This window comes from Plectropomus leopardus, chromosome 14 (genome assembly GCF_008729295.1).
Source record: "Plectropomus leopardus isolate mb chromosome 14, YSFRI_Pleo_2.0, whole genome shotgun sequence".
Classification (NCBI taxonomy): domain Eukaryota; kingdom Metazoa; phylum Chordata; class Actinopteri; order Perciformes; family Serranidae; genus Plectropomus; species Plectropomus leopardus.
Window position 1 is genome coordinate 5,119,174 of NC_056476.1, and position 22,892 is coordinate 5,142,065.

General features: G+C 39.4%; 1 protein-coding gene across 1 annotated transcript in view; it reads left to right on the top strand.

The window, feature by feature from the left end:
* The first annotated feature begins 5,876 nt into the window (after positions 1-5,876).
* galnt16 (UDP-N-acetyl-alpha-D-galactosamine:polypeptide N-acetylgalactosaminyltransferase 16) overlaps positions 5,877-22,892 on the top strand; it is a 51,656-nt gene continuing 34,640 nt past the window's right edge. The window contains exons 1-4 of the mRNA XM_042501228.1: positions 5,877-6,259; positions 20,040-20,221; positions 21,406-21,504; positions 21,588-21,655. Coding sequence (XP_042357162.1) covers positions 6,059-6,259; positions 20,040-20,221; positions 21,406-21,504; positions 21,588-21,655 — 550 coding nt within the window. The 5' untranslated portion in view covers positions 5,877-6,058. The remainder of the gene's footprint in view (positions 6,260-20,039; positions 20,222-21,405; positions 21,505-21,587; positions 21,656-22,892) is intronic.

Consider the following 22,892-nt stretch of genomic DNA (forward strand, 5'->3'; position numbering starts at 1 on the left):
ACGCATGGCAAGAATAGCATATTGACAAATCACGTTTTGAGGGGAGCCCATATCGTATTAAGAGTTGAGCTCTCCTTGGCTCCTCTGTTGCTCTCTCTCTAACTGGCCTCTGCGCTGAAAAGACTGAGCCTTCAGAGATTTCAAAGACTTGCATGTGAAGTTGCATTTCGCTTATGAAGACTTGTGACTCGCCCCACAGCAGTGAGCGTTGGCAACAAACTGAGTTTCACAAGACTGGTTTGAGAAGTTTTTGAGTTTATATCCTGCTGTGAAAACTTTTGATCATTGAATCGACTGTAAGTGCACAATCTCTGTCAGTGCGAGAACAATAAAGTTTTACAGCGGCCCCCCCTCTGAGGCCTACAGGGAGGGCGTCTAACTAAAGAACACGGTCTGATGTGAAAAGACACTAAAGCTGCTTATTGTTAACACTGTGCTCTGATGGGAAGCCTGCGCTCACTCCGTCCACATCAGAACAGAAGCTCTGAGAAATTCCTGCTCGCTCTGTGTGTGTGTGTGTTTGTGTGTGTGTGTCCTCTCTGACACTAGATGTTTGCATAACACACACACACACACACACACACACACACACACACACACACACACATACACATACAAGACTGCACTTGTACATGGCAGAGCACGATGATCACTGGTTACAGCCGCGAGGCGATTGGCTGAGTTTCCACTATTATCATAGAGGAATTCCATAGAAGCTTACAGGATTGTAGGATTGTGTGTGTGTGTGTGTGTGTGTGTGCACGCTGGTGACGGTGTGTGTGTGTGTGTGTGTGTGTGTGTGTGTGTGTGTGTGTGTGTGTGTGTGTGCACGCTGGTGACGGTGTGTGTTTGTGTGTGTGTGTGTGTGTGTGTGTGTGTCTTTGTTCGCTTTTCTAAATTCACCATTTTGGCACAGTTCTCTGAAATGCCAGCAGTGATTCTCGGCGGAACTAAAGAGCTGGTGACGGTGTGTGGGAGTGTCTGCCGAAAACACACACACACGCACACACCCACCCACCCACCCACACACACACACACACACACACACACACACACACACACACACATTTTACCACCAACACAAGAAAATACAAAGCTTTTATCCCTCTTAAACCCTTTTCCTCTGACCTCCTTGAAGATCCTTGAGATTGTTAAGATTTTTGCTCACACAAACCAAAATTAATTTAATGAGCTTATTAAAATCCTGGTAAAGCACAAATGAATATGTGTAATGAGTAAGTGCTGTTATGTTCACCCGCTGTGTGTGAGCAGCAAGTTTGTTAACGTTCTACAATTTCTCTCAGTTGCAGCAACTTTGAGTCCAAAACTAATTTCCCTGTGGGACAATAAAGTACGCCTTACCTTACCTTACCTACCTTACCTTACCTTACCTTAGCCCTTCAGTCTAATGAAAACATGAATAAACAAGTCTGTTAAATGCCACAACCATACAATAATAATAATAATAATAATAATAAATATTATTCATATAGCATCTTTCATAAATTGAATGCAACTCAAAGTGCTTGACAGAGGGATAAAAAGAGATACATAAAGGCAAAGAAGAAAAAAGCAATAAAAAGTATACAAATGACAGGAATCAGAAAGTAAGATGAAACATATAAAAATACTACAATATTAAGAGTTTCCATATCAGAGACAACAGCTCAATATATGACTAATTATAGGGTAAAAACTTAATGAGTGAGAAGAAAAAAAAACTAAATGCAGGAGAAAAACACTTAATGTTGGAGAATTAGTGATTATGGAGGGAGAGAAAAAAACTACATTTAGGAGAAAATAGCTAAATGTAGGTGAAAATACTAAATCCAGGAGAAAAACAGCTCATGTATATGATAAAGTACGATGCGATGCGATACGATCCGATACGATACGATGCGGTACGATGCGGTACGGTACGATACGATGCGGTACGATACGATGCGGTACGATACGATGCGGTACGATACGATATGATACACTTTATTGCCCCTGCAGGGTAAATTTGTCTTGGACTCAGTGCGATCAGAGATTATGTCTCCACACTTACAACAATAACAATTTTCGCACCATGACATTAAAAACACAAAAGCCTAAACAAAAACAACACCACATATGCAACTGCACATAGTCACAGTTTCACTTTGTACAAATTGTGCACACATCGCACACGACAACTATTGCACTCACCCAGTAATAAAAAACACACATATTGTGGATATAGAAGCTCAGGGGGCAATTTAAATGAAAATTTACATTAAAAAACTGTTATGTGTGTATGTTTAATTACAAAATAATGAGTGAATGAATAAATCACAGGTTAATAAAAACATAACAGTAGAGGTGGAAATTTAGGTTTTTTTTCCAGTTTGTTTGTACTAAGTATGTTCATATTCAAGAAAATTAATTTTATTCAGGGTTTTTTTTGAGTTTTTAGTGATTAGTTTGCAGATTTGTGATGTTTCTGAGTTAAAACAGGCCGACGTTTTAGTCCCAGTTCCCACCCAGTAACTGTGGAAAGTCTCCCATTTTTTCCCCCTTTTTTTCATGTCAGACATGGGAACGTGGAGCTTTGTCTTTCCATGAGTCTCAGGAGAGATTGTTGACACGAGGCTGCTGGAAAAGCTGCACACAGCCCTCGTTTCCTCTCCTGCACCCAGTAATCTTGACACAACCAACCCAGTTACTGGCTGCAGGTCCAGAGGCCTGTGAGTGTGCAGGATCCCCCCACAGAGCTGCCAGTACCAACACCTCGCCATGACTGCTGTGTGCTTTTATCCTTCCCCTTGTCTGGATGTGCAGAGACTTTTCCTCCCTGCTTTAGGGCGTCACTGTCTTTCCCAAAGATAACAGTGACAGCAGCACCGCGAGAGGCGCTCCTCTGTCCGTACGAATGAAGACAAATATCTCTCAGCCTTAAGCCAGATGTGGCTCTGACCCCCGTGACCTCCCCTTTCTATATACACAAGCTTGATGCTGACGGGTCTCTCCATGACGGGATGGAAGAGGGAATAGCAGCTTACATGTATAATGAGATTAACCTCCAAGTGCAAGGCTTCAGAGAGACAGCAGACACAGTGGATAGACCCCCGCCTGCAGCTTGTTAGACTCTGATTTCTGCAGTGCATTTTGATGTGCGGATTAAATGAAGAGGCTCTTTTCAAACACGACTGATTTGTTTGATTAGAAAATCTGACCAGCAGCATTTTAACATTGTTGCTGGTGATGCGGCTTTCATCTCTGGGCCTGTTTTGTTGCTTGGTTTGGCATTTTTTCTGAGAATAACGGTAACATATAGGCAGCATCATGTCATATTAAAATGTTTTTAGTAGCCCTAAAATTTGATATGAAAGGATTTTTTAGCAACCTAAAACACAAACAGTACATGTCAGGTTTTTTATGAGTTGTGACCATATCACAGCTATTTAACTGAGGAAATGTTTTATCCTGTTAACCTTTACAATGTCAGTTTTCACATTATGTTCTGCATTTTCATGTCCCAAATTGCTCCATATTCCTCATCCAAAGTCCCATTTGAATTACTTTACATTACAAAATACAGCTTACTGCATTAAATATAGCATCAGACTTCTTGCTTTTCTCTGTTTTTCAGTTTTTCTTCCTTTTTATTTATTCATTTTACAAAATAGGAAAGGAGAAAGTGAAATATGGGGGGAAACTAAATGTAGGCGAAAAAATCTATATGTGTGAGGAAAAAAAGCCTATAAAAATGTAGGAAAAAACTAGATGTAGGAGAGCTATTAAATTTAGGAGAGAAAAAAATAAATGTAGGCGATAAAAATCTAAAGGTAGGAGATAATCGCTAAATGCATGAGAAAAATAAACGTTGTGGAAAGAATTAAATGCAGGAGAAAAAACTAAATGTGGAAGAAAAAAACTTAATGGAGAAAAAATTATTTAAATGTAAGGTAAAATAACTAAAAAAAAAACACTTAATGTAGGAGAAATAGAAGCTCATGGGGTGATTTAAATGAAAATTTACCCATAAACCATTTAAGTTTGTTTCATCACAAAAACATGAATGAATCACAGATGAATGACATAACGGCGTACAGCTGCAGATTGATCCTCCCTCTTCGTGTATTGATTTTATTGTACTCAGTGTTGCCTCTTCCCTGCTGACTCTGGATCAAGTTTCTTTACGTTTCTGCTGAAGGAAAACTTAGCATTCCTGATTCCTGATGTTGTGGTGGTTGTGGGCCCAGCTGTGTGGACGCCTCACACACACACACACACACACACACACACAGTGTTATAGCTGTTAGGTGGGGTTAGATGAGCTCATACTGAGGGCTGTTTTTTTATTTCTTTTACCAGATTGAGATGAAAATATTTCAGCCTCCTCAGCTCTGTTATGCCTCGGAGGTGTTGCTGCTCTGCTCTGATTTCTTTGCTGGTCCGTGCAGCCATTAAAAGGCCCGTTATGGATTTAAGAGAGAAGTCTTCTCAGTCTAATGTATTCTGACATTTTTTTTAACGCCTCCGATTTATTCGTACGCTGAATAAGTCATAGTTGCAGAGGTCATCTGTGCAAAACCAGAATTAACTCAGGAGGACTTGAATATTCATGACGCTGCCGTTCAAAGGCTGCAATGGCTTCTTTTTTCTCTTCATGATCAATTCAGCTGCTTAATATGCTGGTTGTGAGCTGCAGGCTCTTAATTTAAATGTATAATTTAAAATGCATAGGCAGAATAATGAGTCTTCTTATACAGGGAGGAGAAATAAGTTGCAGACTTCATTTTGATTCTGGCTGCAGGGGGAGCAGTATAGAAGGAATAAAAGGGTCAGTTCACCAAAATTAACATATTTTCTCATTCAGTGGTATCTGGCATACAGGTTGTTTTAGTTTAACTCATCTAGTTTTTATTTTTAGTTGATACTGATACGTCTTTTTACAGAGGAAATGGTCCCGATTAAAGAGGTCAGGGGATTGTCCAGGAAAACAGGGACACTGTTCCTGAAAGAGATGCAGTGGCTGATTTTTTAAAAGTCATTTTTTAAAAACTGTTGTTTTGTTATAAATTAAATGGCTTTACATACAAATTTGAGGTAGTTGTACTTTACTTGAGTATTTTATTTCCATGTCATTTTATACTTTAACTTTAACACATTTTTGCATATAAAATGTGCAAGTTTTATAAGTGTTATGAAATATAATGTTTTGTTAGAAACTAAATTACCAAACAGTTTATTCAAGTACAGCTGCAACAGTTAGTTGATTAATCAATCAGTCAATTCACAGAGAATTAATCACTATTCACTATTAATCAACTATTTTGATAAATTGAGGGGGATCTTCTTTACATGTTTTTGATTTTTTAAAATAATTTATTGAAATTTTTCACTATTTTTTGAATTTTCGATTTTATTTTATCTTTTATAATTTAGACTTATTTAGTGATTTTTTTTCTTTTTTAACATAATTTTGAGTTTGGGGGGCTGCTGTTTTCTTTCAATCTTTCAAAAATAATTTTCTACACTGGTACTTTTAATACTTTAAGTACGTGTTCCTTATACTTCTTCTTGCATAACATTTTTAATGCAGTACTTTTACTTGTAACTGAGTATTTTCATAGTGTGGTAACAGTACTTTTACTTGAGTAAATTATTAAATACTTCTTCCACCACTGATCAGAGGCTGAAATGATAAAAGAAGTGGAGAAATGCATCTCTCCTAATTTCCCTGCTGATCTGCACCAATGAGAGCTGAAACAAGCTGCTGGATGCAGATTGGACATCCTCTCCTCACTGTAGTGTGTGGATGGATAATTTGTGTGTGTGTGAGTGTGTGTGTGTGTGTGTAGGGGGATGATATGACTCGGCGCTAGGACCGTGGCTGTGTCAGTGCGCAAATCCCAGCAGAGAGGCAGCAGCGCTCCGGCAGAAGAGGCTGTTCGCGGAGAGATAGAGGCTGTCTGTCTGCGCTGCTGCGACTCAACGCATCACACCGGCGGGGGAGGCTGCACCTTCTGCCGGGGACGGACGGACCTGAACCAGCCGGGCTCGCCTCCGGAGCCCTCCTTATGGGCTCACCATGCGCAGGATACGGGCCAACGCCATCGCGATTCTGACCGTTGCGTGGATCCTGGGGACGTTTTATTACCTGTGGCAGGACAACAAGCCCCAGTCGTCGCCGTCGTCGTCGGCGTCGCAGACCCGCGGCAGGGGCCATGGGCAGAAGCTGGTCCCCGGGCGGCTGGAGATCCACCGGGACGACAGGACCATCCCGCTGATAGTGAGTGAGCGCGGCTTGCGGGGATAAAGAGAGAAAGGAGAGCGGTCGCTGGAGGCGCCGAGCTGCAGGAGAGTGTGTGCTGCATGTTGATGTGCATGTGTGTGTATGTGTGTGTGTGTGTGTGTGTGTGTGTGTGTGTGTGTGTGTGTGTGAGTGGGTCCAGGGGTGATGGGGATGGTGGTGGTGTTGGAGGTGGTGATGCACAGCTGGGTGTCACAGCGGGAATATGTTGCTTTGACGGCTGTAACGCATCATCTCTCACCTCCTGTGCAGCCGTATACCATTATTCTACAGGCTGCTTGTGTTTTCCTGCCTTTCCGTGCCTTCCTCGAGCCTGCGAGTACCTCAAGCACACGTAAGAGGCTTTCCATAAATCCTGTGCGTCGTGCGCAAACACCTCGTAAACCACATTATGCTGAGACCTTTCTTGCATTGGTGCAAAGAAACCGCAGGTTTCAGCTCGGACAGGGCACAAGAGCAGACATCCTTGCTCAGTCTGCCCTCCAGTGTGTCATTAAAGGCCTGTTTCTGTCAGGTCAGGTCTGTATCCGCCTGTTGTTGCCTGCTACCAGGGCGGAGGAGTGAACACAACCTCTGCTAAATGATACTGTAGGTGTGGTGGTCTGCTTGCAGTAACCTCTCCAGGTTGCAACACATAGCCTATAGACACAGTCTGAACAGTGTTTGCTGGGACTGGAGCTGGGTCTATGCCAGCTCAGATTAGGAGTTCTGGTCTACTTGGCTGCAGGGTTTTCTGATGCATTAAGTGGAAAGAGATACAAGACCTGTAGCTTGTGCTTTTAGTCATTTTAACCAAAGTGAGGAAGACTGTGGTGCTGCAGGATGGTTTATTTGTCAAGACAGACAATTGATAAACAGTGAGTTCAGTCATTTATCAAGAAAAAATGGTTTTTTTTGTGGCTCCAGCTTCTTTAATGTAAGAACATGCTGCTTTTCTGCTGTTTTAAACAGTTGTAAACTGAAGTTTAAGTTTGTACGAGTTGTACTTGTGCTTTGAAAACTTGAGTTTGGCATTTTTCACACTTTTTGGAGCTAAATGCTATTCTGACTGCATTTACAGGAAAAAAAAATAACGTAAATAAATAATATTTAGTTGGACCCTAGGGATGCAGCAGCGTGGGTTTTGTACATAGGGGACACGTGAAATGGGAAATTTGGGGGGCTTAAATTTTGTTGGGAATTTTAGTTTTACCTTTTTTGCACTTATGGCACTAATTGCTCTAAATTTGTCTAAAAAACGTCTGCTTCTTTATGCTTTTAATGCAGAAAACACATATTGAACAAGGTTTGGGGGTCCTCTGGCAAGAAATTTTGAGCATCAAGCACTAAATTTCCTGCATTTTGGAGAATTTTTAGGCACGAATGTGAACCCCTTCAGCCATTATTCACGGTGTAAATGCCTAAATTTAGTCAAAACAAAAGTCTTCTGCTACTTTCATGCTCTTAGTTGGAAGAATATATGCTATAAGGATCTGCACTTGTTGTGTTTTTCGAGATATTTTGACCACTCAAAGCTCTTTCACACTACGAGTCACATTCGACCTACTACTCAGTTTTTATACATTTACACACACTCACACTGATGGAACAGCCACCAGGAGCAATTTGGGGTTCAGTATCTTATCAAATGCACATGTTCTTCAGAGGACGTGTCCCCTGTGCGCCCCTGAAATCTACACCTGTGGCAGCTGAGGACTATTTCCATCCTGGATTAATCGTTTTGTCTATAAAATGTCAGAAAACGTAAAATTGGCTGTTATAAAGTCCCACAGCTAAAGGCAATAGCTTGTTTTATTCGACCACTGATACAAATCTAAAATATATGATATGTTTATTGTCATATAGAGCAAGTTCCCACCAGCATATGTTTGGCAATTTTGCAGTTATTCAAAGAATTGTTGCAACAGTGGTTCCCAACCTTTTTCCTTTCGGGACCCCTGTTCCTTTTATATTTTATATTATGTTGAATGCTCAACAATAACAGTAGAGAACAACTGATTGATTAGCCCAAGTACTAAATGCAATAACTGCCGGAAGTTTGTGTAAAACGAGCACTTTTTATTCATTTTGAGCAGATTATTTCCTGTTTTACATCATAGATGAGTTTTCCTGATATTTTTACATCCTTTTTGTACAATTATCTGTCTTTATTATGTACTTGAAAAAAAAACATCATGTCCCCCGTGCACCTTTGGCAGACCCTAGTAAGGGTCAGGACCCACAGGTTGGGAGACAATGGTCCAGAATTAGCCCTAATAATGTTTAATTTCATTACATTCTCATTTTCAGCCTAATAACTAACAAAACTGCGAGACAGAGAGTTTCATTTAATGTAAAAGTGACTCCAGTTAGAATTCTGTGAGAATATTTCATTTTTGGGGGCAAAAACATAAATAAATTCTTCCCTGAATAGCTGTTTTGCAGCTGCTTTTCGTGATTTCACTCCATAACAAAGCTGACAGACAATTCAATTAAATATCTAACTGTAGTTTTCAGAGACAGTGACTGTTGTGTAAATACAGCACACTGGAGTCTCTTTCACAAGACCAATAAAACTGTCCCAGCTGGCCGAGGATGTGTGCCAACATGTCAGGATGCTTCGCTCCAGCAGCAGCAGATTCATTAAAACGCTGTTCGCAGGATTTAATAATTCAAGGGCAAATGCCAAACGGTGGAGCTGTTGTGGCGTTTAAGCTCGCAGGCCTACTTAAGCAGTTACCTCGTGCATAAAAAAGAGGGAACTGTGGTCTGCATCGTTGTTTGAACGCCGGCCAGGAGTATGGTGAAGACCTGAAGATGCATGCAAACAAATATGGAAGCGCTTTGGGTAATCGTTGTGCGTTTGATTGTCGTATAAAAGAGAGATGCATCATCTGTGCTGGCGAACCGCAAACAAGACATCTAATCAGATCGTTCTTTGAACTGTATGCTTTGGATCTGAGTGTTTCCACGTAGAGCGTTTTTTCTTTTGTAATCTTTGATTTGCTCAGCGGGGTCGTTCACCTTCGTCGCCAAACTGAGATTTCCTCGCTGTAGTTTGTTCTGGTAACCTGACCTGCAGCGCTCCGGCTGCCAGCTCTGCACTACAGAGTCCAACAGTTCAACAGGAGGAGGCTGGCACACAGCGACCAGAGAGAAGGGCTTCAACCAGGGGTCTTTCTTTCTGTCTTTCTGTCTTTCTGTCCTTTCTTTATTTCTTTGGCAGGTTTCCATTAACTCTCAAATTGTGCAAATTGAAATTACAAATATGAAATACGCCTGATGGAAACACGTCAACTTCTCCCATTTATTGCAAAAAGTTTTTATGCCTGCATGAGGTGGTATTTCAGGCGATTCGAAAAAGCCATATTTCACAAAACTACAATGGAAACACTTTTTGTCAAGTCACATGACGCTGTGGTTTTGTGTTTGTTGATATGAACTGGCGCCCTCATGATGCAGCAGGCGCTACAAGAGTTTGTTGTTGCGTAACTCTTCAAAAGTTGAGCGGATTATCCGGAAGTTTTGAATCCACAATTTCTCTGTGAAACCGTCGACTGTCAGCTCCCAGAAATCACATATACGTGGACACTCCCACGTATAAGAGGCTTGCCTTTCCATTATCGCTCGTATAGCACGCCTATGTCGCCTTCGATTGGAAATAACAACAGCTAATGTGACGGCTGCAATAGAAATAAACCTGCTAATGTTTTGAACGTCCATCGTCATGGTTACTGGAATAGTATTACGAGAGGAGAAGTCACACAACATCACGCAACGGAAACGCAGTCATGTCGCAATTGTGTTTTATCTACATTTAAAAAAAAATCTCTTAATTTTTGCGCAAATCTGTAATGGAAATGCGTCTACTGTCTTTTTGTCCATCATCCTGTCCTTTGTCTGTTTCTTACTTTTGTCATTCTGTCCTTTCCTATTCCTTCTCCTCCATTCCTTTCCTTCTTCCTTCCCTCATTTGCTTCTTTCTTAGATCCTTCCCTCCTTCTTTATCTGTGTGCCTTTGCCTCCAGCGACAGTCGCGGCTGGAGGCATTATGTTTTCAGTTTGTCCGCCCATGTGTACCGATGCGTCTGTCCCATTCTCGTAAACACAGTATGTCAAGAACGCCTTGAGGGAATTTCTTAAAATTTGGCACAAACATTGTAAGAAACACTTAATCACATATTTTACACTTAAAATTGTTAATGTTGGTATGATAGTTACCTTGAACCTTAATGTTTAAACGCTGTGTGTGGTTAGGTTCTGGCAAGACAAAGACTTCATGGTTAGGAAAAGATCACGTTTTGGCTGAAAGTACTCGATTTCGGGGACACAATAGCAGCTGGAAATGCAGTGGTGTCTCGCCACAAACAAGCGCTCTTGGTGTCACTGTCCCTGCTGGGAAGAAAGTGACGGGTCGCCCGTGTTTGCACAGAAATGACTCGCTGAAAAACAGCCAGTTTAGCTGTTTGTTGGATTTGAACATCGTGATGCAGCTCGGCAGGCGTCTCTCGTCCTGCATCACCGTAACGTTTATATGATGTTTATGAAACATGCAAAGTGAAATATTTGAGGTTTGAGGGAACAAACGACATTTTCGTCTGGCGACTGGCTGGTCTGTCCCGCTCGTCTTTCATCACTCTGTCCATCTTCTATTTTCCCCTAATATGTCCCGTTACCCCTCTGTCCTTCCTCTCGTTTCCCGGTTGTCTTTCCTTTTTATTCTGCCCATCCTCCTTTATTTGTTTCTTTTCCTTCATCTGTCTGTCCTGTCTCTCTTCCTTTATTCTTTCTTTTCCCTCAGCACCTTTTTTCTTCTTTACTTTTATCTTTTTTCTCTTTTATGTCTCTAAATATGTCCTCCTTATTTCTTTTTCATATGTCACTCTGTCACTCTGTCCCTCTCTCTTTTTGATTTATTTTTCCCCGTCCGCCTTCATTCATTTTCCTTTTTGTCTTTCCTGCCTCCATTCATTCTTTCTTCTCCTTCTTCCCTGTCTTTTCTTGTCTTTTCATCTTTCAGGCTGGCACACAAAGACTAGACAGAGGGACTTCAACAAGGGGGTCTGTCTGTCTTTGTCTGTCTGTCTGTCTGTCTTTGTCTGTCTGTCTGTCTGTCTTTCTGTCTTTGTCTGTCTGTCTTTGTCTGTCTGTCTGCCTGTGTGTCTTTGTGTCTGTCTTTGTCTGTCTGTCTGTCTGTCTGTCTGTCTGTCCGTCTCTGTCTGTCTGTCTGTTTGTCTGTCTTTCTGTCTTTGTCTGTCTTTGTCTGTCTGTCTGTCTGTCTGTCTGTCTCTTTCCTTCTGTCTGTCTGTCTTTCTTCCTTTCCCTTACATCTCCCTCCTTTCTCTTTGTCTTTATTGTCGTTGTCGTACAATAAAGACGTAGTGTCCGTCTCTCTAATTCTATTATTTTTCCCTTTTCTCTCTTTTTTCTTTCTCTCCACCCTTCTCTGTTTCCTCATTTCTTTTTTCTTGCATCATTCTGTCTTTTCATTTTTTCTACCCTCCTTTATGTCTTTATTACTTTCTCCACTTTGTCCCTTCTTCATTATTTCCTTTTCTTTCTTTCTTTCTTTCTTTCTTTCTTGTCATTGACTTCTATATGTTTTTTTTTGCTTTGTCCCTCCCTCTCTTCTCTCTTTCTTTTTTCATTTATTACCGTTTGTCCTCTGCTTTCCTCCCTCTTTCTTCCCCCATAAGCCCGTTCATTAGCAGCATTTGATTCACTAATGACATCATCTGTGAAATCTGTTTGCACTGGCTCCACTTTTTTCCCCTCATTTCCTGCGTTGAGTGGTCTAATTTCGCAGCACCACTCTCCTGCCTCTTCTGCACAGCGCCAGTGTGTGAACGCAGTAATCAGCTGTCTCTCTGACCCGCACATCTGCTGTCATGGCTCTCGACATGCAGCAGTGGACATGTTGTAAACATCTGACCACAGACCCGCATCCAGCTAATCAGCCAGTCAGTTTGTCATAATCCTCCTGCGGGTTTTTTCCAGGAAATGAAAACTGCTAACAACGTTAAGTTTTTATCTGTTGTTTGATATGAAGTAGTTTCATCATCATCATCATCATCATCATCATTGGGCTGGTTTTATTGCTCAGACCATTTTTTCCTGACTGACCCGGAGACTATGATTCGACATGTGACCATATAAACACGTCACAAGAGAATTAGGTTAAATGTGCCGTTAACAATCGTGTCTGAACAAGGATTAGACATATTTTCCATCACAGAAATACATACAAACCCTCAATGTATTAACCTCCACCAGAGCTTAACTTTCTGGTACCCTAACAAATTGTCCTTTTTTGTCATGTAAGCTTTGATTCAAGTCTGTTTTTAATAATTTAATGCAGAAATGTTGAAAATATCTTTATTTTAATTAGTTTGGTAAACAGAAACAATGGTTGAAGGATTATTTAGTCTTATTTATTTAATTTATTTGATAGGGACAATGGGAATTAACAAAGTACAACTTCAGTCGGTTTCAAACAAGCTGTAGTAAATACATAATCACATATATAGATTACAGTGAAAGCTAGTTTCCAATGCCTGCCCCAAGAGAAGATATCGAAGTAATATACAATATTGATGGTAAAAAACAAAACAAAACAAAAGCTAAATATTTACATCAAGATTACAAAGAATTACAACATATGGTAAAAACTACTAATAACTAAGCTTTTCTTTGCTTCTTTGATTTTTTTTGGCTTAGAGTGTTTTACTATTACGTGGTATTCATAATTAATGCATTACTGTGTGTCAAGAGGGAGCTATGTTTACACTAGTTGTAAATACTGTTCGGTAATTATCTCAAAGTTTAGTGGAATAAAAGAAGACTGTGAAAGCCTTCAAATTTAACCATATAGTAATGCTTAAAACGAGTGAAATGCTTAAAACCAAGACTCCAAATGAGAATATTCCACATTTTCTGCTTCTTTTATACACATTTTCACCAACTTGAGACATATTCAGTTTGTTTGGAAACTCTGGGAGCTTCAATACAATTAAAATAAAATTTTTGCAGGTTTAAACAAAATCTAACTGAACAGCATCAAGGGTTAAAGAGGTTACAATAACATACAAATAGAGCTTATTTATGGTTTGCACTATATGAATCCCTGTTAGCTAAAGAAAAAATGCGTAAAACTTGCTTGTGAACGTGTAAACTAACTATGGATATATAAGGCAGTAAAAAGATCACGTAAAGGACGTAAACCCACCACATCACCTCTACATGATAGTGTGTGTTGTGTAGGACCCCGTCGTCAGCAGGGCCTCATCTCTCAGGCGGCTTTGACTTGTATGTGATTTGTCTTTTAATTCGGCTTGAAGTAGCCAGCAGACGTGTTCATCTTCCAGACGAGCTTCATATTTAATTCAGTGGGCCGAGCCTCGGAGTGCCTTCTGTTATTTTTGTCTTATTATCCTCTGAGTACCATTTTTTTCTGTAGCCTTTAATATTTAGTCATGATGATACTTGCGGATTACCGAGGGATATGAAACACACAATTTTGGAAAGAGGTCTTAGCTATGAATAGTGGCAAAACCTCTCTGATATGTCATATGGCTGCAGTGGCTCTAGTGAGATTTAGGTTACGGTGGAAGAAAAAACTTGTTTAATTCTGAAATTAAATAAGAGTAACTCATCACTTGTGCTAAAATGCAACCATGAAACATTTCCTCCTCTTCCAGTTCATGGTCAATTCAGGGTCGCCTCTCAGTCTTAGTGCTCTTTGTTCCTGTCAGAAAAGATAAAACTGCTTAAATGAGTAGAAATGATAAATGCGCTTGTGGTGTCCTGCAGAAATGTGTATCTTTGCTCTAAAAGGAATCAGTCCTAATTCAATGTTTGTGTTTTTTTCGATGCTTCTAATGTGAGTTTTATAGGAGAGAAAATCTGCTCTGAATCCTTCTGTATTGGATTTATTGGAGCTGCGTCTCATCTTTTAATTTTCTCCACACTTGTTTAACTTGTACGCAGATGACTTGTGCCGGCAGTAAATTGCTTATGAAATGAGTTGTGTTTTTGGTAATTAGGCATTGTAATTAACCATTTCTCGTATGCAGAAGACGTAATGTAATTAGACATCTAATTAGTAGCCTAATCATGCAGAGTGGATGGAAAATTGTATTTGTTAATTGGAGTTAAGTGGAGATGCTCTTGAGGTAAGCAGTGAGGTCAAACATCATTTGATGGGCGGCGGAGAAGTGTGTCGAAAATATTGGGAATTATACAACAGTGTCAACACAAGGCCTTTCTCTTCTGGTTCAATTGTAGACAGAAACTCAGTATATAATGATGTAAAAGTATAATTGATGCAACTTTATTTATACAATTTAAATTTTCTTTAATACAACTTAATTAAGTTCAGTGAATTCAGTAAACATAATATAATTTTATGTTGCTATAATAACATTTATATGTATAACACAGAGTGTTTGAATAAACAGCTGCGACTAAACTGGTTTATCACAGGGTGTAAGTAAGTAAATAGGAAACTTTGTTTACATTGCACCTTCAGAGTAACACGGCAGGTGACAGGTGGACATCAAGTGAAATCAGAATCAGAAACACTTTATTGATCCCCAGAGGGAATTGTGATCCATTAAAGCCACTATGTTATAAGAAAGCAGAAATAAAAAGTATTAAAGTAGGTATGTAAATTATAAAAATAAAATGTTATTATGCTAAAATCTATGTAAATATCAACAATATAAAATATATTTAAAATGCTAAAGAGTGTAAAAAATGCATTGTGCTATATTAAAATGTTTAAAACTAGTATGTAGAGCTTTAGAAATATAAAAAATATTATGCTACAAATAAAATAGGCCTATCATACTGTAATATACATTAAGAATATCATAGAATGGCAAAAAAATACAACAAAATATGTCAAGAACAACATAAACCACTGGAGTATCTTGTTTTATTTTGTCTTTTTACCTCCTTTCTACACCAGCTGTAGAAATGTGTTGACATCTGCTGCTTGTGGTCCTTGTGTCAACATTTTCGCAAACACCTGACCAGTTTTAGTAAAACGTAGAGTGTGAAAGACCGGCAGAACTGGATTTTTTTTTCTTTTCTCTACAGGAATGTGCAGGGCTGAAACAATGACAGTTATCTACAGGGCGGTGCTAATTAGACCAGTTTTCCCACACAGCATTTATTAAACTTACGTACACTTATGTATCATGCCCAGACGCACAAAAAAGCCTCTTGCACCCACCCCCGAAACCCGACATGAAGTCGGCCATTGTGAATTTTGTGCTGACTTTCGCGATTTGGGGCCTCCTTCTTTTGCGAACTTGTCCTAAAGGATTAATCCGATTGACTTCAAAATGGGTGTGTCCAATCCTAACCCCTTCATCAATAAAAGTTATCAAAGGTTTGCGCAAAACTTTTACGGTTTTCCCATGGCGCGGCATACAATTTTGATGTCTCGGCATAGAACAGGAAATTGTTGTAACTTCGGTGTACATTGTCCAATCTGCCTAAAACTTCATATGTTTAATAAGGGTCCTGCCCTGAACACATCTGTATTACAATATTCACCAGTCGTAATAGCGTCACCTACTGGTGGGAGCAAGTAAGCCTTGAGGGACAATTATCATTGGATTTACATGGCTTGGTCTACGAATTATGCCCACCAAGATGACATGGAATCTGTGTCCCCTCCACTGCCACCTAATGGCCACTGGAAGTACTACACCATGTGAAATAGCTCACTCCAGGGTCCAAATTCTCTGTGTACATTATCGGACTTTCACAGTCATGAACGACCGCTTTACTTGGTGTCCCATTAGTACCCTGACATACGTGGGTGTGTGAGAGCTCTTTCATCGCTGCTTGCAGCTTTAATTTCATTATGATATTACATGTCCAACAGCCCGCTCCAGCGCGTGGATATGTCCGACAGCTTGCTCCAGTGCAGAAATATGCAACAATGCACAATGTTGAGGAAATGTACTTAGTTACTTTCCACCAGTGGCTATTTAAGCAACCAACAGACCCAGAGCAACATTTGCTTTCATTTAGAGTTGTGTTTCTGTCCACTGCATACATATCAGTCCAATATTCACTCTCTTTAAACTCTGTTTCGCACCCCACAAATTTATTGAGGAAAATATGTCAGTTTAGCTGCTAAATGCTCCACTATGTTCACCTGCTAGATGTTAGCAGTTTGGTAGCTTGAGTCTGTGCAGATAACACACTGATATCATTATTAATCGACAGCGTTTCCTCTGTTGCGGTGCACTGCGGACATGTTTGTGTGTAAATCCTTGAACCGTTCACGCTGCTCCCCTGGAGAGACTGAAAATGAGGTCACTCTCACCTGAACCTGGTCAGGAGCTTTTTATAAATCCTTCAGCTACACCGACCTTTGATAAAGCAGCACAGAGCAAAGCTTCACCCTTTATTATCATTTTCTCATTTCGCCATCCATTCTTCCATCTGTCCATCTTGCTGTTGCTTCTCTTTGATGACAGCTACTCTCATCTGCTTTTATGTATTCATCTGCTGTTTTTACCTCCCACTCGGTGGTGTTAAAGCTCCTTGTGGGGGAACCCATTAATTACTGAGGATTTTATAGACTGTGTATTCTGCTTTGATGAGTGCCCGTCCCATTTTGCCCCGTTAGCACTGACACGGTGACCTGAATAAGAAAGTAGCATTTACATTTTAATCATTTGGCTGATGCTTTTACTCAGACTGGCTTAAACGTGAGTGCAATAAAGGGACATGGTTTAATTCTCAGATGAGCAGTGTTGCAGCAGGATTACAGTGCAGCGGCACAGCGGAGGAGTAGTGTACATGGCTTCTAGACTTTTCAGACATCAGCTGAATGTAGAGGTGAAACAGTTTATTGGATAATCTGGGCTGCTGAGGCTCAGGAGGTAGAGCGAGTCTTTCATTAATCTCAAGGTTGGGTTTTTGATTCCCTGTTCTTCCTCACCACATGTCCAAGTGTCCCTGAGCAAGACACTGAACCCAAAATGCTACGAGTGGCGAGGCCGCGATGCATTTGTGTGTGGTTGTGAAAGTGCTTTATTCAAAAAAGGCAGAAAATCGCTATCTAAGTCCATTTACCATTAATCAATTAATTGATCAGTGGGAGTTTAATCTGCAACAGTCATGATAATTAATTAATTGTTATTCAGTTATTCAGCACATGCCAGCTTCTAAAATATTATATCTTCTTGTGTTTCCTCTGTAAAAATTTAATTCCTTTGAGGAGCGTGAAAGCTCATTTGTGACTGTGAAAACAGTAGCTTGTTGGCTGCAACACACAGTTATTTTTGTGGATTATTCTGTAGTTTTTTGTTCATAAAATGTCAGAAAGACAATGTTGGTATTGTGCAACTAAAATGTCACATTTTCATGTTTCATATGTATCATATCAGTGTTTCTAAAGTGAAATATAGTATATGAGCTGACTTTGCCACCTTGGTTAGATGCCTGCCAAGCTGCAGACCAATAAACAGCAAAACCAGTCATTAGTAACCCATCACAGCTTTTCCAGTGAGTACACTGCCATGAAACGCAGTTGTTTTTACCAGGACATCACTGCTTGGGGATTGTGCACCCAAAACTGGATATTTTAAGCCAAAACATGATCTTTTTTTAACCATAACCAAGTGGATTTTGTGCCTAAACTTAACACATTAAATAGCACTGTCAAATGTAAACATATCTGCTACATAATAACATGCAAATGTAAGACATATCCATGGTCTGCAGAAATGGAAATGTACAATGCCACATTTTTTCTGGTGATTATGTAGCAGAAAATCATGACAAAGCCCATCACATCCCAGAGAGGAAGCTAACGTCTTCACATTGCTTTTTTTTGTTCAACTAAAAGCTAAAAGATATTCAATTTACACTGATATAAGACCATGAAATGCAACTAAATATTCTGTTTGAAAAGCTGGAATCAGAGAATATCTGAAATATATGCTCGTTATATGGCTTAAAAGATTAATCAGTTATCAAAATAACTGAAGAATAATTTTCCTTTGAATTAAGTGTTTCAGTTGAATCAATTTGATGAAAATAAATAATTTAACAAAAATCTACATGCTAGCTTTTTTTTTTAGGCTTTCAACCACAGTACTCCATCATTAGGTTTTAGGTTATTAGTCAAACAAAACAAGCAATTTGAATACATCACCTTGGGCATTTGGAAAAGCTGACAGGCTTTTTTCACTATTGTCTGACTTTTTATAGACCAAATGAGTAAGTAAAAAGATAATGCTGTGACGCGTTCACTCCAGGAGCAATACAACAATCTTACAATTCTAAGACCAACGTCGGCCAACGGTGCTGTTGCACAGACCACACAAATCTGTAAACTCAGCTGTCGATGTGATCTCAGTTACACACTTAAAAAGCTTCATGAGCCAGAGGTGTAGTGTGTGGGGCCAATTACATCTTTCCTTCCTCCAGTCACCCTGCTTACACCGTGCTTATCTTCAAACTCAGCCTTCATTTTCATCCCAAATAAACACCTTTAAAGTTTAGTGGCTGCGTCTTGCATAGTTGCAATGTTATAGCATTAACAAATCAGTCCATAAACAGAATGACTGACATTTAAACAACTGGCAAAATACTCAAAACAGCTTCTGTGGTGTTTCCTGGTCCAACGGGTGTCATCAGGACCACATTTCTCCATGGTGACACACACACAGCATCATGAGGTGGAAACAAATATCAGCTGCTGTGATGCTATCTTAGCTGGTGATAAATCAAGAGATAAATCAAAGATCAAATTATTTATTAGATGCACTTCTAATAAAAGACAGAGAATAAGCCTCAGTCTCAGTTTCTAAGTCAACATGCAGCACAGCAGTTGTCGCCAAACAGTTTCAAGTAAAAATCATCAAACATCCTGTTTGAACAATAATTGTGTTTCTGCTGTTAAAGGTTTATTTGGTCTTTTATGTGCAGAGAAAGATTTTTAACCTGGAGGTCTGTGAAATTCACTCAAACCAACAGTGACATTTATAAAATGAATTGCTGTACAGTTTTCTGCACAACTTTAAAGACAGACAGTTTAAAAACAGCTTTCTCTTTATGAGGATGTTGCATGTGGCACGAAGCCGTCTCACAGTAATAATGGATGTGGCAGAAGAATAGTTTGTTGACAGTGAGGGAGTGGAGTGTTGACACCAAACACAATTCGAGCTGCAGTTTGCACCTCTGTGTGTCCACATGTGTGACAGGGAGTGAATTTGTTTGTACGACATTTAAATCTAACTCATTCTTGATTTATTATCAATTATTCTCTCTTTGACAAGATTTTTTTTTATAATTTATTCTTACTTAGGCACTGTTTTGACCCTTTGAAATCTGGATTGACATAACTTGTATGGTGTTGCATTCAGACATGTTCACAACTATTTAAACCTTTGAAATCTGAGCAAGTTGGTTTGCTTTCTTTTAAAAACAAAGGAAAAAAGAAAATGCCACTGAAAATGCAACTTGCCAAGAATTAGTAGAAAATGTCCCAAAATGATATTATTATTATAATTATCATTGTTATATATTTAACAATATTTACAGAACTATTATTATTTTTAAGATCCTTTCGACTCAGGTTATATCTTTTTTTTGTTTTACTTTTCTTTATTTACTTATTCTAATTTTTTTTTGCCTTTTACCTATGTTTTTGAAAGACTTCAAGCCAATTTGCTCAGGTCTCAGAGGGTTAATACATTTTCCTGTGACTCTGGGTGATGTAAACATGTAAACACACCTTGTGCTCGTGCAGGTGACGCAGCCTCCGCGGGCAGAGCAGCAGGGCCAGCTGCTGGGCGGCTTCGATGAGAAGGCCTACCTGGCGGGGAAGCAACTGAAACCAGGGGACGACCCGTACAGAGATCACGCCTTCAACCTGCAGGAGAGCGACCGGCTGGGCAGCGAGCGAGCCATCAGAGACACCCGTCACTACAGGTGCGCAGGGTTAATGTCTCAGCCCAGGTGCTGTCTGTCTGTCTGCCTTTGATCTGCACAAGTAGATTGAGGACTAATCTTGCTTGAGCTGCACATGGATTTGGAGTTGTTTGGAAAAATCTGTTTCGTACGCTTAAAGGTAGTTGACCTGACCGTCCTGACTGCTGGGTTCACTCGAGGCTGTATCTGTCACACACACAGGGGCTGGACAAAATAACGTAAACACGTGCTTTGATTTGAAAAAACAAGAATCTTGAGTTGATGAATCCGTCTCTCCAGCTGGATGTGGACTTCTCAACGGGCTGAAAAAATTACAGCCCAGGGGGCAAATGGAGGAATCAAACTATAATAGTGACTTCTGGGTATATTTTTGGTAACCTTAATCACTAATAATAATGATAATAATAACTTTATTTATATAACACCTTAAAAAACACAGTTTACAAAGTGCTTTGACAAACGAGGCAAAGAGGCTGTAAGAAATTAAAACAGTTTCAGTAATGCAATAATGCAGAGGAAGGGCAGACAAAAGTGAGGGCAGAATTAAGTAGAAAGGTTAAGGCAGGGACATATTAGAAAAATACAGTTACAATAATAATAAAAGTGATGATAATAACAATAACTTTTATTAATAAAAATAACAATAATGACAGTAATAATGAGCAGGATCAGGGCAGAGAAAGTAAAAAGATAAATTAGAAGAGTTAAAGGACACAATAAAAGATAAAAGATGAATTAAAAGACAAAATAAAAAGAATTAAAAGACAACATCACATAAAAGGAAGTCTATAAAAATGGGTTTTAAGGAGTTATTTAAAAAAAGTCACCGAATCTGGGTGAACAGTTATTTTGTGATTTTGTTGCTGTAAACAGTGAAATGGTTCACAATAACAAGATCAATGGCGTGTGATAAATTCGTCTTCATGTCTTCTGACCTGGTCTTGAAGCTCCCAGCAACAGGTAGCAGATTAAAGCAGGGGGCCAGAAGTCTGTGCAATTGTTGCTTGGCAACCATATATTTCCATGTCACTAAGGCAACAATGCTGAGGCGACTGCACCGCAGGGCACCGCCGCTCATCACAGCTGCCCAGTGTGTGTGTTCATAAATATGTTTTTAAAGAGACGGACGGTAAACGTGCTGTAACGGTGTGATAAAGTGACGATTTCTTTTCTCCGTGCTGTAGGTGTGCGTCTCTGAACTATGACACAGAACTTCCCGCCACGAGCATCATCATCACTTTCCACAATGAGGCTCGCTCCACTCTCCTTCGCACCATCAAAAGGTAACGTGGTCGGACACAAACGGCCTGATTAGTCATTAACAGAGGCACTTTTCTGATGTCTTTTTCTGTTTTCTTCCTCTCAGTGTCCTGATGAGAAGTCCTCCATCACTGATTCAAGAAATAATCTTGATAGATGACTTCAGCTCTGACCGTGAGTTCATGTTTTCTTACTGCTGATGAAAGCTGTGATTGAGCACATTGAGGTTTCGTCTTCTGTGTTTTTTTAGGGAATTTGAGGATTTCGTATTGTACAATTACATAAATTACATATATATATATTTTTTAATGGTTGATTATCTATTTTTATAGAATATATAGATATTTTTAAATGCCTAACATCTTGAGAGCAGCTATATTATATATTTTATACCCATTTATGTCCATAAATGAAAATTTTAATTTAAAAAAAAAAAGTTTGACTGAATTTTTTTTGTCTTACTATATTTAGTCTTTGGGATTCCTGTTTTTATGCATCTGGGCTAGTGATAGCCGTTTTATGTTTTTGGGGTTGTCAGTTCATCCAATTTTCATATTTGGCACAAACATTCACTAAGACTCAACAATGAATTTATTAGATTTTGGTGGTCAAAGGTCAAGTTCAGCGTGACCTTAAATCAATCTTATTCTCTTAAAGGTAATATTTTAAAAGCTCCTTGAGGGATTTTTTTCTATTTTTTCCTCAAACATTCACTTGGACTCAGTGGTGAACTGATTAAATGTTGGTGGTCAAAGTGTCAAAGTCCCTCTCATTCTTGTGAATTCAACATCGCAAAAAGGCTGTGAGGGAATTTCCTAAATTTAGCACAAACATCCTCTTAAACTCAAGAATTAGAAAGTAGTGGTAAAAATCAAGGTCACTGTCACCTCACAAAGCATGTTTTTGATCGTAACTCAAGAATTCATGCGCTAATTATGACAAAAGTTCACCCAAATGTTTAATAGTATAAAATAATGAAGTGCAGACACTTTTTTAAAAAAGGTCGAAGGTTAACTTCACTGTGACATCATAACGTTATGCAAAAACACTTTTCTGGCTAACGTCATAACTCAGGAACAGAAGGGGAGACATTTGGTCAGATACTGAATTATTGACACTAATTTTGGGTGTCCACATTGAAACTGTGGTAATCTTCTATGTTGCCGAGGGGAAGATGTTTGTGTCACATTCATGTTTTCACAGACGTAGTTATTAGATTGTAAGTTCGTGGACTGGTGACTTCTGTGTGGAGGCATACAATCAGTAATAACTGAAGACAGTAAGACAGTAATTCCAGTTTTTCCATAATTTCATTATATTTTAGGAAGAAAACAGTAATTCGATGTGCCCAAAGACTAAATATAGTATGACAAGAAAAGCTCTCTCCTGGCCGAACACCCTCGGTGTCAGG